At 38.0% G+C, this 14,784-nt stretch overlaps 1 protein-coding gene across 4 annotated transcripts in view; it reads right to left on the bottom strand.

The window, feature by feature from the left end:
* Window positions 1-14,784, bottom strand: part of TMEM117 (transmembrane protein 117) — a 487,518-nt gene that overhangs the window by 392,972 nt on the left and 79,762 nt on the right. For all 4 annotated transcript variants that reach the window (XM_047867676.1, XM_047867679.1, XM_047867678.1 and 1 more), the window contains exon 3: window positions 174-306. In XM_047867676.1, the coding sequence (XP_047723632.1) occupies window positions 174-306 (133 nt within the window). The remainder of the gene's footprint in view (window positions 1-173; window positions 307-14,784) is intronic.

Raw genomic sequence — 14,784 nt, 5'->3', positions numbered from 1 at the left:
CTCGTTGGAGGAAAGGCTCTAAATGTCTTAAGCAAGAAAAATGCACAGATTACCTTTACTGACAGTAAACTATCACAAAGAGTTAGGCTACTACAAGCTAAAAAATTCTCGTTGAATTTTTACGAATTTCAAACATAACACTCACCACAGTAGAAAGGGGAAAGATAACCTACCCCATGTTCCCATCCATTAGAAGAATCGTGTTGTAGATGTGAGAAAATATGAAAAGAAACAGAATTGTGCTGAAGAACATTGTCATCCATGACCCATGATCCTCTCGAAACATTTTTAACCGGAGCAACTGACCTGCGATAGAAAACAGTATTAGAAATTCATTGTACATCATAATTCCAAATTCATGCATCTTCACTTTACTTCACTGAATCTCTATTAGCTCCCCATATTCTAAAGACTTTGCCATAGAATTGCCTTATAGATCAAACCACCATGTTAATGTCCTTTCTGGTCTTTTGTAAATAAATGATCATGGACAAAGTCTAAGTCAACACCATATTATCCTGGAGCAAATGACACTAACATGAAAATCGAGTATGGTTTAGAAATAATTCATTATGCCGCCATGAAAACAAGATGAATTAGAGCTCTACCATCCGCTATTTTCTATTTCACAGATGTGTTCTTGGTTTCTTGCATGAGAAAATTACTTAAGGCAAATGGTAAAGATAATTGCTTTTTGTCTCCTTACACCCACTCCCAATACTGACCAGTCAACAAAACCAAGGCAGAATTCACGTATACAAAGATCCAGCTGTTGAAGGTACATGAACACTTAAAGGGAAAACTCGAGTTTCTGTCATAAGATAGAGACAACATAGCCTTTTTCTTAGCTAAAATATCCATACCTGCATACAGGCCTGTGGGTTGAAGGGGCAAGGGGTGGGGGGGTGGGGCAGCATGTACATGTGTTATGGAGCTTGGTGTGGCTCCCAGCAAAAGGTTACTTCCACCATGATGCCTAAAATTCCATTTACAAAGATAAATGCTAAAATTAGAATGTTAAAATTCAAATATTTCAAGGAGGGAAAACGTGTTAAGATCAATACTAAAGTAAAAATTATGAAGATCAGAATTAATCCAGAAACGCTTTTCCTTTATGGTAGAGAAGAGAAATGAGAGCATTAGTATATCCTGAAAGGTGAGGGAGATGACAAACCATGGGAGTAAGAAAAAATGAATGTAGGTCACCCTGGCTTCTCCTAAGATAAATTTTGTCTAGTATACTCATCTCCATTCCTGAGAAAGTTACCTAAATAACAATAAAGGCAATGATACACCTATAGGAACTACAGTTAAAATAGAGTAGGACTGAAATCTTATAATAGAATTTCTCACTAAAGAAAATATTCCCTTGGAGAGGATGTGGAGAAACAGGAACTCTCATGCATTGTTGGTGGGAATGCAAACTGGTGCAGCCACCCTGGAAAACAGTGTGGAGGTTCCTCAAAAAGTTAAAAATAGATCTACCCTATGACCCAGCAATAGCACTGCTAGGAAGTTACCCAAGGGATACAAGAGTGCTGATGCATAGGGACACTTGTACCCTAATGTTTATAGCAGCACTTTCAACAATAGCCAAATTATGGAAAGAGACTAAATGTCCACCAACTGATGAATGGATAAAGAAATTGTGGTTTATATACACAATGGAATACTACTTGGCAATGAGAAAGAATGAAATATGGCCTTTTGTAGCAACGTGGATAGAACTGGAGAGTGTTAGGCTAAGTGAAATAAGTCATACAGAGAAAGACAGATACCATATGTTTTCACTCTTATGTGGATCCTGAGAAACTTAACAGAAGACCATGGGGGAGGGGAAGAAAAAAAAGAAAAGTTAGGGAGGGAGGGAGCCAAACCATAAGAGACTCTTAAAAAACTGAGAGTAAACTGAGGGTTGATGGGGGGTGGGAGGGAGGGGAAAGTGGGTGATGGGCACTGAGGAGGGCACCTGTTGGGATGAGCATTGGGTGTTGTATGGAAACCAATTTGACAATAAATTTCATATTTAAAAAAATAAAATAAAATAAAATAATAAAATAAAAAAGAATGTAGCAAAAATATATATATATATTTATTTATTTATTTATTTCCATCTGGAAATTGTCTCTCTAGGGATAGACAGTAGCTCTCATGTAGGTTATTGAGTATAGGAAGAAATCTTTTAAGATTTAATTACTAAACTTTTCCTTGTACCTCACTTTTATTAAAATAGCACTTTAGATTTCATTTGGAAACCAGAAACATTACCGTAGCCAAAACTCTAAATAGAGCAAACAAAAACAAAAACACACACACACACAAAAAAGGAGATTTGGTTACATCATTATCATCTGGTTTCTTGTCCTGCACAAGAGAAGCAAAGAGCAAACCTGAAAGTCAGGGGGGATGTTAATTGTAACTAAAAGCAGAATGTGGAAAACTTTCTCTTGAAGCCAACAATACTATAAACTAGCACAGCAAATTACAACCCCACAGAACTTGTTGATTAATGGAATCAATAATTATGGAAAGCCAGAGATTTGCAATTCTCCACACAATACATTGTCAAGAACATGATAAATAGATAGTAAGCATAGAATGCTTGAGAGTAAAAAACTCATGCCATGAATATCTTAAAGCAAACTGTAAGGAATATTATTCATTCATTGAGCAAATATTGTTGAATGTGTTCCGATTAAATCAGCCATGGTTCTAGGTACTAGAGACACAGCTGAGAGCAAGCCAAGAAGGTGTTTAAAGTCCACCATTATTTAGGTGATTAGTGAAAATGTGATCTTATTTTAGACTCACAGGCTCTCTTTGTTCAAGGTTCCCTTTGCTGCAAGTCCTTTCAGCTTCAAACTAAGATTTATTTAACCCAGCAGTTTATAACGAAGAACAGCAAAGACCAGTTAATTAGAATTCCTTGAAAATTTAAATGTGAATTTCCTTGACATATGCATATATGCAAAAATTACTAATGGATTTATTTTAAAGGTCAAATCGTAACGCTGGCGGTTGAAGAGTGCTTTGTAAATAAAACACTGGATTAAGTGTACAGTGGCTGAAATAACATAAAGTTAGTAAAAAGGGAAATGTGACCGTACCATTTATGCTGTCATTGCCAAGCTCATCGTCTGGCACTAATTTCAGTCATTAGCGTCATTAGAACAAAATGGCAGGTTAACATTGCCTGAGATTCACTTGCAACGCACAATAAAAGTGCTGCAGTATGTGAAGGACAGAACTGGTGTGACTCAAATGTTGAGTTAAATCACATTATAAAAATTTCCCGTAAGTTACTTCAAGGTGAACTCACTGAGTGCCCATCCTAATGCTAGAAATATATATGTATACATCGCCATCAGCTGACTGCTGTTTAAGTGACTTCTCATGCCAGCTAATCAAATCAAGAACCTCAGTGTTACCTGAAGGTGTCACAGGAAAATGTGCTGCCTCTGCCCTGTAACATAACCATACATTTGGTTTGGCTGGGACAGTAGTGGCTTATAACTGTTGTCCTGACATAATTATTAACAATGTCCCCTTCCTAAGTGTACTGGTCTGGGGAATAAATTATATGCCACCTTTTCTATAGGCCACAGAATTCAGAATTTTACAATACTTTCCTTTAGAGGGCTTTTGTAAATAACTGAGTGAAGACAGTCCTTATAGGTCAACAATAAGAAAAGGCATCACAAAGAAGGTTAGGTATATTGCTGACAAGGTCGTAAGTGACTTCTGTTTTAGTCATAGATGTATCTGTAAATATGAGTGTATATTTACATTATTAATAAAATTTGTCTTGGACTGTATGAAGCATCACCTTTGATATATATGGTCAAGGTAATGGTAAAATGACCCTTAGAACAGCAGAAGCATTAAGACGGTACACAAGTCTGGGGGCGCCTGGGTGGCTCAGTTGGTTAAGCGACTGACTTCAGATCAGGTCGTGATCTCACAGTTCCTGGTTCAAGCCCTGCTTTGGGCTCTGTACTGACAGCTCAGAGCTTGGAGCCTGCTTCAGATTCTGTGTCTCTTGCTCTCTCTCTGCCCCTCCCCTGCTCACACTCTCTTCCTCTGTCTCCAAAATAAATAAACATTTTTTATTTTTTTTATTTTATTATTTTTTTAAATGTTTATTTATTTTTGAGACAGAGAGAGACAGAGCATGAACAGGGGAGGGGCAGAGAGAGAGGGAGACACAGAATCTGAAACAGGCTCCAGGCTCTGAGCTGTCAGCACAGAGCCCGACGCGGGGCTTGAACTCATGGATCGTGAGATCGTGACCTGAGCCGAAGTCGGCCGCTTAACCGACTGAGCCACCCAGGCGCCCCAAAATAAACACTTTTAAAAAAAAAAAAAAGAAAAGAAAAATATGGTACACAAGTCTGTGTACATGTTGGGAGACACAGGGACTGGCTGTTATGAATGTTAGTTAAAGTCAGTTAAAATGGCCTAAAACCTCGGAATCGTTCCTGGAAATACAGTAGGTTTGGGACCACTAGCATGTCATAAAATTCTAACAAGATTAATGATCTAAAGGCATATTTAAAAATATATAATGCTCCTACATATGTAATGGAAAATAAAAAGAGACATGTGTAATAAGGAGAAATATGGAGAAACAATTTGGTTTTGGGGGGGATTTTTGCTACTATGTTCTCATTGGCAAAATAAAAAGGAGTATTTCCTTTCTACCTCATAACCAAATTTTTATCCTGAGTTCCCTTTTGTTCATGTGTGATTCTCACAAGGAGGCCTTGAACAAATAAATAAATCTCAGAGAAGATGAAGTGTCCATGCTTCCACATAAGAGATGGGGGTAGTCCTACTCCTGGGAATTCATGAAAGCAAGGGATTCGATAGAGCAAGGGCTTCTAGGTTCATAAAAGATACAATCATTTAAGCCTCCAAGGCGGCAGAACATCATCTGGATTTGATTACATGCACGCTGGTGAGAGCTAAAGTATCAAGGGTCATGACATTAAAGTCAGGCAAGGAGACTGAACTACTCCCAAGGGAATAAGGCCAGTAGAGCAGCCACCAACTTCCATTAGGAATACAACAACCTGAACAAGATTCCAGTCAACTGTTGGAGGAGGTCATGGAGAGGACATGATCACCGGCTGACAGTCAAGCTAGACCTGGGCAATCAGATGCTCCTCACCCCTCCCCCTGTCATTGGAATGCACGGTCCACACACAGGTGGGAGCTGTTTTCAAGGATGTACCCTTGAGAGAACAATGAGTTATTTAAACTGTCTAGATTTTATAAGTGACTGAACTCAGTTAAGGCCTCTATATGAATTTTTAAAGACTGTAGCAAGCAAGTGCAGAGATCTAGTTTTGTGGCCGCCGAAGGCAAGCCTCATTACATGTTCTCTTGCTTATTAAAACTGCCACTTCCCAATCTGAAAGGGCCTGTCTCTTCTTTTTTTTTTAATTTTTATTTTATTTAATTACATCCAAATTAGTTAGCATATAGTGCAACAATGATTTCAGGGGTAGATTCCTTAATGCCCCTTACCCCTTTAGCCCATTCCCCTTCCCATGACCCCTCCGGTAATCCTCTGTTTGTTCTCTATATTTAAGAGTCTCTTATGTTTTGTTCCCCTCCCTGTTTTTACATTATTTTTGTTTTCCCTTCCCTTCCTTTCCCGAGATTATTTTCTTTTGTCTCTTAAAGTCCTCATATGAGTGAAGTCATATGATATTTGTCTTTCTCTGACTAATTTCGCCTGCCTCTTCTGTCTCTGGTTGCCCTCCATGTATGGGGGCCGGTTTCAGATTTTACCTGAGAAATCCCCAAGGTTGCAAACCAACACCATCTTAAGCAGCATCATCGTGACAAAGAGGTGGCCAAAGACCATCACCCAAGCAGCATTGGAAGAAGCAGGGAGCAGGTAAATACAGATGAAGGATTTGAGACTTTAGAGATAAAAAAGGTAAGGTGAAATATTACCAATATTGTACTCTCTGCTCACCTTGGTAGGCAGGAACTCACAGCAAGATTTATTTAATAATATAAAGGGGAAACTGTGGCTTTACACATAAGACCCTGACCAGGAAATACAAAAGGATGAATGAAGGTGGCACTTTCCTCAAAAAGACATCAAGCTGAAATGAACACTACTATCCATGAAGTCTACTGCTCCAAAACCTCCTATAGTGTGTGATGGTCAACCATATACATAATGTATACTTAATGGATACATACATAGTAAAAATGTAATCTACAGCTATTTATAAATTCTCAATTTGTTAAGGTCAAAAGATAGTCAAATTTGGAATAGCAGGCATTCCACATATCAGTAAGAATGTTCTCTGTTGCAAGTAACAGAGAAAGAAGGAAGGAAGGAAGGAAGGAAGGAAGGAAGGAAGGATGAAAGAAAGAGAAAGAAAGAAAGAAAGAAAGAAAGAAAGAAAGAAAGAAAGATGAAAGAAAGAAAGGGAAATGGAGAAAAGGGGAGAGAGAAAGGGAGAAAGAGGTAGAGAGAGAGAAGGAGGGAAAGGGAGGGGAGGGAAGGGGAAAAGAGGAGAAAGAAAGGGAGAGGAGGGGAAAGAAGGAAGGAGAGGGGAGGAAAGGCAAGAGGAGAGAAGGGGATGGGAGGGGAGGAGAAGGGAGGGGAGGGGAAGGGAAGGGAAGGAAGGAAAAAAAATGAAAACCAGCTTTAAAATATAAGGAGTCTTTCTTTATTGGTTTCTCATACTTTCTAACAAACATGCTTGTTCCCTAAAAAAAAAAAAATTAATCTTCTCCTTAACATATATGCTCAGAAAACAATGTGGATTTAGTTTCACTAAAGGAATTAAATGACTTCAAGCAAAACTTGACCCAGCACTCACAAAATGTAACCAAGGTTTGATTTATCTCCATTCCCCAGCTTCATTTCTTCAGAGTGGGGTCCCATTATACCCAGCTCCTCCAACATGTTCATACATACCGTCTGTAGTCCCAAGATGATTGCAGCAACCCCAAGTAATGTCTTCATTTTTGTCCAGGGGGAAAACATGATGCTTTTGCCTCACTATTTCTAAGGAAATTTATGTGATTCACTCTCATTGAGCTTGTTTGGGTCCTGAACCAATCACTACTGGCAGTTATGAAAAGCAATGATTAGTTAACCCTATGTCACATGTGAAACTCCTAAAGCCAGATTAATTACCTAATAATACTACATTGATCCGCAAACGCAAATCAAGTATGGCAAACATTGTCACAAAAGGCAGAACCACAAGATGGAAGATCCCGGGGTCCTTGAATCCCTGATTAAAACAGAAGTACCTTCTCGGTTTTAGGCTTCATATGGGTGAGAAATTCAATTGAGATGCACTCATTATATATTTTTACTACTGAAGCTAATGTTATCTTACCAGATACAAGACGACCAACAGATCAAAGGCACAGAGAAGGAAAAAAACGGGGTTTAAAATGGCCAACATGGAATCTTTATTTCCTGGTCTTTCTTTATATCTCTAGTACTCAGCACAATATATGGCAAAATATCTGCATTAAATTAAATACTTATGGAGAAATTCTAGAAGGAAAATTAAGACCTGCCCACAAGAAAGGGTACACATTTTCCAAGAGAAAAATTCTGTAAGTAAAATATGGGGGAAAATACATCTTGTTGGCAATGATGCCATCACTCACACAGCTCAACCTCAGAACACGTAAGGCCCAAGACTTTGCATAATTTATTGTCTACTTGTGTGTGCCACATCCATCTATAAACTGAAACACAATGAGGCCCACATTTGTCTTCTTCACCACTGGTATCGCCATGGCACTGGCACATAGCATGTCTTAGATAAATATTTGTCCAGTTGCTAAACAATGAAGTGATACAATACAAAATTGAACAATAGTTCAGTATTCTACTACATGACTACAATCCTGGATCTCTGCAGATCTGGCAATTTACACCTACCCTCTGAGCCCTATGGAACCCATCAGTTCTTTGACCTTCACCTCCGCATTTTATCCCCATCTCCCCTACTTCCTCTTATTTAGCATGCTACTTCTGTTTCCTTATCAAACTTTCTTTTCCTCAACACCTTTGTTTCCTGTGTACCCCATACCTGTCTTACACTTGCCTGCAAAGCCCCAGCTCCGATTCAACGCTATAGTTCGCTTTCTCTGAGTTCGGTCAACTGCTGTAGAAAAAAACTGAACACAAGTTGATTAATAACTCACTACATAATCATGATCCCCACTTTCAGCAGCTACCACAGCACTGCACATTAGTAGTTTTCCTTGTACTTGTCAGTCTCTTTCCCATTCTCCTCAGCACTCATTTCACACTTTACCCCAAAGCTCCTACTAAGCCTCTCTCACTCTCAGAATATAACCTTGGTCCCAACCCCAGGGAAAACTGCTGCCACCAAACATGATTTCCTTCAACTTCCTGGCCACTCACATACATCCACTTTCTATTCACACTTCCTTCCCTTGTTTCTCAGAGGATGCAGAGCTCATCCCACAAAAAGGACCCACTTATGCCTTCTTAAAACTATACCCTCTACCCCCGCTCTTGAGGCCTGGTCCATCAGCCATCCTTTCTTTTCTTTGTATTTCCAGTCTCTCCCTCTCTCCTGGTTCTCTTCCCTCTGCCTCTAAATCCTAAGTCTGTCCTAAAGGCAGTGCTTTCTTGACCTCATGTCCTTGAACTACCATCCATTCTTCTCTTGTCCAGATTTCAAGAAAAAGTAGTATGCATCATGCCCACTCCGAGATCTTATTTGCAATGCAAACATTCTACTGAAATTGTTCTGGCAAATGTTGAAGCCTCCCACATTGAAAAATCCAGTAGAAACACATTGGTCTTTAATTTATAGGACATCTCCTGTATCCGACATGGCAGTTGTCCACTCTTGTCCTTTTTGACACTAACTTCCATGGCTTCTCTAACACCAAACACTCTTTGTTCTTTTTCTACTTTCCTGATTATTCTTAGTCACCTTTTTGGGCATCTCTTCTACTCATCCCATAAATGATGATGTTCCCCATGATCAGTCTCATATTATTGCATGATCTCATCCCCTGTTATGGGTTTAATATCCACTATCTCCAGCACAGACTTTTCCTCCCAAGCTTCAGACTGAAAGAGTCAACTGTTCACTCCCTTCCTGAATGTCCTATTGCCAACTCAAACTCAGTATACAAAAATGGATTCAAAATCTCCATCCCTATCTCCAATCTGACCTTTTCTATAGCTAAATCCACTCCAACTTCTGACTTTACCACCTTGTTATTTTCAACATAACAAGATAGAATTCATTCTTAATTTTTTTCTGCACACCTGCCATTTCAATCAACAGTCATATAATTTTATGACCTTACATCCATATTCTTCTCTCACAATTTTGGTTTCATTGTCTCTGCATGGGAGCATTACAACAACCTCACTGGTCTTCCTCATTCCAAACTTTTGCACCCCAAATCCAACCTCCAGACAGCTAATAGATCTGACTGAAATACAAATGTGGTCACATTGTTCCATCAACGATCACCATTCCCCCATTGTAATTCGAGCTCCAAAGTATGCTACAGAAGGCGTTGCTTGATTTGACCCAAGCTTACCTCTCCTTTCTCACCACCACCTGCCCTCCACTCTAGTCCCATCAACACTAAACAGATTTCAGCCTCTTATACTCATGCTGAACCCTCTGCCTGGGATACTCTTCCTTCCCCATCTCTCCACTAACTCCTGCATTTCCTGTGAGCTTTAAAATGCTGGGCAGAGATGATCTCTTCTAGGTAGTTATCTTCACTGTTAAACATTTCATGTATTAGAGTCACAGAAAGAGCTTACAGAATGTACTCTTTCAGGAAGTAATAAGTTCCCTTCAGTGCAGACAAGAAGAAATGGCCACCAGCCAGGTATAGTTTAAAGGGCTGGATTAAATGACTTTTAACATCCAACTCTAGGATTATAGGATTTGTTTAGTCAGTGAGAGATTAGTGTAGTATGCTAGCTCAAAACACTTTAAGTTAAAAAGAGAAATCCTTACCTATTGAGAGAAAAAATGTTCCTCCTAATGTTTTATCTGTCATTGTATGCCTCTCTAATGTGTAAAATGAATCTAAAGTAACACAGTGATAAGATTCCTTAAAGGCCAAGTTAATATTTAACATTTTAAATATGAGAACACTTGACAATAATGTAAGTCCTATTTCTTATGTCTAGAATAAGAGAATAAAGGATAAAAATAAATTGGATCAGAGCATTTCAATATTAATTGAACTTCACTTCCAATTAGACTACAATAAGTATACAAAGTATTCACAGCTGATTTGTGTTCTAATTTATAAGAACATTATATAACTTTTTTAACATTAGTCATTGAAAAATGGCAACAGAATAAAAATAACTAAAATAAAACAGTCAGTCCTTGGATGGAACATCAAGAAAGAAAATTATCTAACAAAACACATCAGAATATCATTAGGGAGAAAGGATGTTCTAGTTAAGACAAATGTGGCATTATATAATAAGTATAAAATCATAAAACTTTTATGCCTTAAGGGTGCCATTCTATTAATATTCAGATTAAATCGTTATTTCAGTGTACAAAGAGAATTAAAAAAAACACTAAACAGATGGTTTTCCTTCATATTAGGAGTAGGAGCTTACACATAAAGTGTTTATTATTCACTGAATTTGACAGAAAACCAAATATTGAGAATTGAAATATAACGCCATATAATACTACAAATATGTATTATAATATGTAATTCAAAAGAGATTCTAATTTTAGTATATGTGCTGCCGAAGCGAGCACTCAAAAGAGATTCTAAAAAGAACAAAAAATAAGACCATGGTTAGATACCCAGCATAAATGATGGTGTTTTCAGACCTAGAGCATAATGTCAACTTCAAACTTTTGAAGGGGTTCCTGAGTGGCTCAGTCAGAGGAGCATTTGACTTAGCTCAGGTCATCATCTCAGGGTTTGTGAGTTCGAGCCCCGTGTCGGGCTCTGTGCGAACAGCTCAGAGCCTGGAGCCTGCTTCAGATTCTGAGTCTCCCTCTCTGCCCCTCCTTTGCTCGCATGATGTCTCTCTCTCTCTCTCTCTCTCTCTCTCTCTCTCTCTCTCAAAAATAAATAAACATTTAAAATTTTTAAGTGTACATATTACAAATTTGTAGTAAAACATATATCAAGTAAATAAACACATTGATATAAATAATTCTCCCCAGAAAAAGCTGTAACAAACCTTCCATTTTATTGAGAGAGGCTAAGTATTTTACTATAATAATATGGCTCTTTCCATTATTACTCTTAGGATTACTGACTTAAATTGCTTACTATTGCTCAAGAGGAAAAATTAGGTCCCCAAAGGAAATAAAAGTATTCATTTATTGTTATCTACTTTTCCTGTTAAAGGAAAAAAATAGCCACTGCATAAAAGAATACTAAATTGACATTACAACTTAGCTTGTGGCCCAAGAGAAGATTTAGCAGCACACTTAATTTATGCATCCATATAATATTGTAATATTCTGTTATTTTCATGAAAATCAATTTGTTCTGTATCTTCCAGATTTATACAGGTAAAATCATACTAAACAGCATTTTTAAGATCAAAACCCATCAAAAAAGTAAAAGTTTATAAAATACGTTCTGAAATGTTAGAGGTTGTGGTTATTATTACAATTTGTATTTCAAAATGGGCAACAGAATAGAAAATATAGCTCCCTATTCTTAAAAAATTAATATAATCACAACTATTAATAAATTTTTATGTCTTCATCATTATATTGGTACCAGTTTTGAAAAACAATAATACACTTCAAAAATAAGTTTTCAAAAAAATAAGTTTTCATTTAATCTCAGGCATTCTATTAACCCATCTAAAAAGGAAACATTAAATTGTCAAGACTAATCCCCTATAGGCTGATCCATGGTTTGAAGCAATCCTGATCAGTCACAAGGCAATTGTCCACATGGCTGGGACACAAGCTCCTGATCATTCATAGGGTAGAGGGGACAGGAGGGTCTGGTCCTCCCATTACCATAAATGCTAGGAAAGCAAAAACAGGTCAGAGGCCAAAATTCTAGTATTTCTATTATCTGCATTCATGTATCCAGGTCTCTTTGATTTCCCATCTATCTTGAACTTGGTTTTCATTCATAGCTTCCCGTAAGTCCTCTAACTTAGACTGGTTTCTTGTACTTGCTATTTTCTCTACCCATTCCATTTTTAGACTCACTAAATATATTGAAAATTCATAACGGGTGTCTACTTCCATTTATAAGACGCCTGGAAATCACCACTTCATCCTAATAACACGTACAAAGCAGAACAGTTTTAAAATGAACAACTCTCCTAGGACCTGCAAGAGAGGTGAGGACACAGGGCAAACTCCTGCCGCTCAAGACCGGAGAGACAGACAAGCAGATAGGAGCTTACCACAGCAGAAACTGGCAACTGAAAACTGCCTTGGGAAACAGCACTGGGGTAAGAAAACTTGAACTGTAGTGAACAAATTGTTGGAAGCCCAATGTGGACAAGTCTGAAAGTTAAAAACTCGAGGAAGGCACAGCCACAGTGGAGGCCTCATGCTTTTGTAAATTTTACATCCAGAAACTCAACCAGAATCCCACAGTAAACACTGGAGAAACCAGACCTACCTGCTGAGGTTCTATCAAAGCCTGACTGACCTGGAGGAAAAGAAATACTCAACTCCAGCCTACTCGAGCCATCCTCTCCCAGTCAAAGTGGTGGAGAGGTGATTGAGAAGTACTTTAGGAAGTTCACAGACCAGAAATATAGTCTCACTAAAAGACTGAGATCTAATCACAGGACTATAGGACGCTCTCTTATCCCTACACCTCGCCACCACATCGCTAAAGCGTTCCTTTTACCTGGTACATCATGTTCAGTTGTCAAGAAAACATTACAAGGTATATTAAAAGGAAAACAAAAAAACACCATTTGAAGAGACAAAGCAAGCACTAGAACCTGACATGGCAATGATATTGGAATTATCAGGCCAGGAATTTAAAACGATTAATAAGCTAAGGGCTCTAATGGGTAAAGTAGACAGCATGTAAGAACAGGTGGTCAATGTTAGCAGGAAGATGGATTTCCTAAGAACCAAAAAGAAATGCGGGAGATAAACATTGTAATTTAGATGTAATTTAGAAATTAAGAATGCCTTTGATGGGCTTATTAATAGACTACACATGGCTGAAGAAAGAATCTTAGAACTTAAAGATATCTCAATAGAAACCTCCAAAAGTGAAAAACAAAGAGAAAAAAGACCAGAAAGGGTAGAAGAGAATATCCAAGGACTCTGAGGCAACTGGAAAAGATGTAATATACGTGTAATGAAGATACTAGAAGGAGAAGAAAGAGAAAAAGGAACAGGAGAAATACTTGAATAATAATGACTGAGAATTTCCCCAAGTTTATGTTTAGCATTAACAAGTAACAGATCTGGGAATCTCAAGAAACACCAAGCAGGATAAATGCAAAACAAAACAAAAAACCCTAAATCTAGACATATCACTTTCAAGCTACAGAAAAATCAAAGATAAAGAAAAAAAAAATCCTAAAAGAAACGGGGGGGGGGGGGAGGGGGAACCTTCCCTATTGAGAAACAAAGATACTAACTATATCCAACTACCCAACTTCTTCAGAAACCATGGAAGCAAAAAGACAATGGTGTGAAATATTTAAAATGTTGAGAGGAAAAAAAAAATACTAACCTAGAATTCTGTACTCCGTGAAATTATCCATCAAAAGTGAAGAAGAAAGACCTCCTCAAACAAACAGAAACCAGGAGAATTTGTTGCCACTAGTCCAGTCTTGCAAGAAATGTTAAAAGAAGCTCTTTTGAGAAAAGGGAAGAATATATGTCAGAAACTCAGAACTACATAAGAAAGGAAGAATATTCAAGGAGGAAGGGAAGGTAAAATGAAAGCCTTTTTCTCTTATTCTTAATTGACCAAACCAATACATTCGTTCAAAATAATAACAGCAACAACATATTCAAGTATGCACACTTATGCATATATCTTATATATGTATATATGTATGTAAGTGTGTGTGTGTGTATATATATATATATACACACACATATGTACACATGACATGAATGACACCAATGATACAGAAACGGGGAAAACAATTAGGATTATTTTATTATTTCAAAGTATTCACATACCTGTAAAGTAATACAGTGTTACTTGAAAGTTGATTGAATTAGTTGTAAATATATATTGCAAACTCTAGAGCAATCACTAAATAAAGTTGTTGTTGATTTTTAATGCTAGCTGAGGGGCACCTGCATGGCTCAATCAGTTAAGCATCCAACTCTTGGTTTCGTCTCAGGTCATGATCTCACCATTCATGGGTTCGATCCCTGACAGTATGGAGCCTGCTTGGGATTATCAGTCTCCCTCAGTCTCTCTCTCTCTCTCTCTCTCTCTCTCTCTCTCTCTCTCTCTCTCTCCCCTGCTCTCCTTCTCTCTCTCAAAAATAAACATTTAAAAAAGTAAAAAATAAAAATGCTAGCTGATGTACTAAGGAAGGAGAGAAAATGGAATAATATAAAATGGTGCCCTATTGGGCAGCATCAGAGAAGCTTCTAGTCTAGTGCTAATTCTCCCCCACTACCCCGCTTTTGAGTGTTCTACCTAAGGCACCATAAATGGTAAGGTTTTGCTTCTCTGCCCTGTGGGCACACAAACTATCCCAGGCCCTGTGTGAGCACCAAGGACTTTTTCCCATGCTCCTCTGGAGTGATTCTTTCCCTCACTGTGGGGCTTTCC

Source organism: Prionailurus viverrinus, chromosome B4 (assembly GCF_022837055.1).
Source record: "Prionailurus viverrinus isolate Anna chromosome B4, UM_Priviv_1.0, whole genome shotgun sequence".
NCBI lineage: Eukaryota > Metazoa > Chordata > Mammalia > Carnivora > Felidae > Prionailurus > Prionailurus viverrinus.
This window is presented reverse-complemented; position numbering and strand designations above follow the sequence as displayed.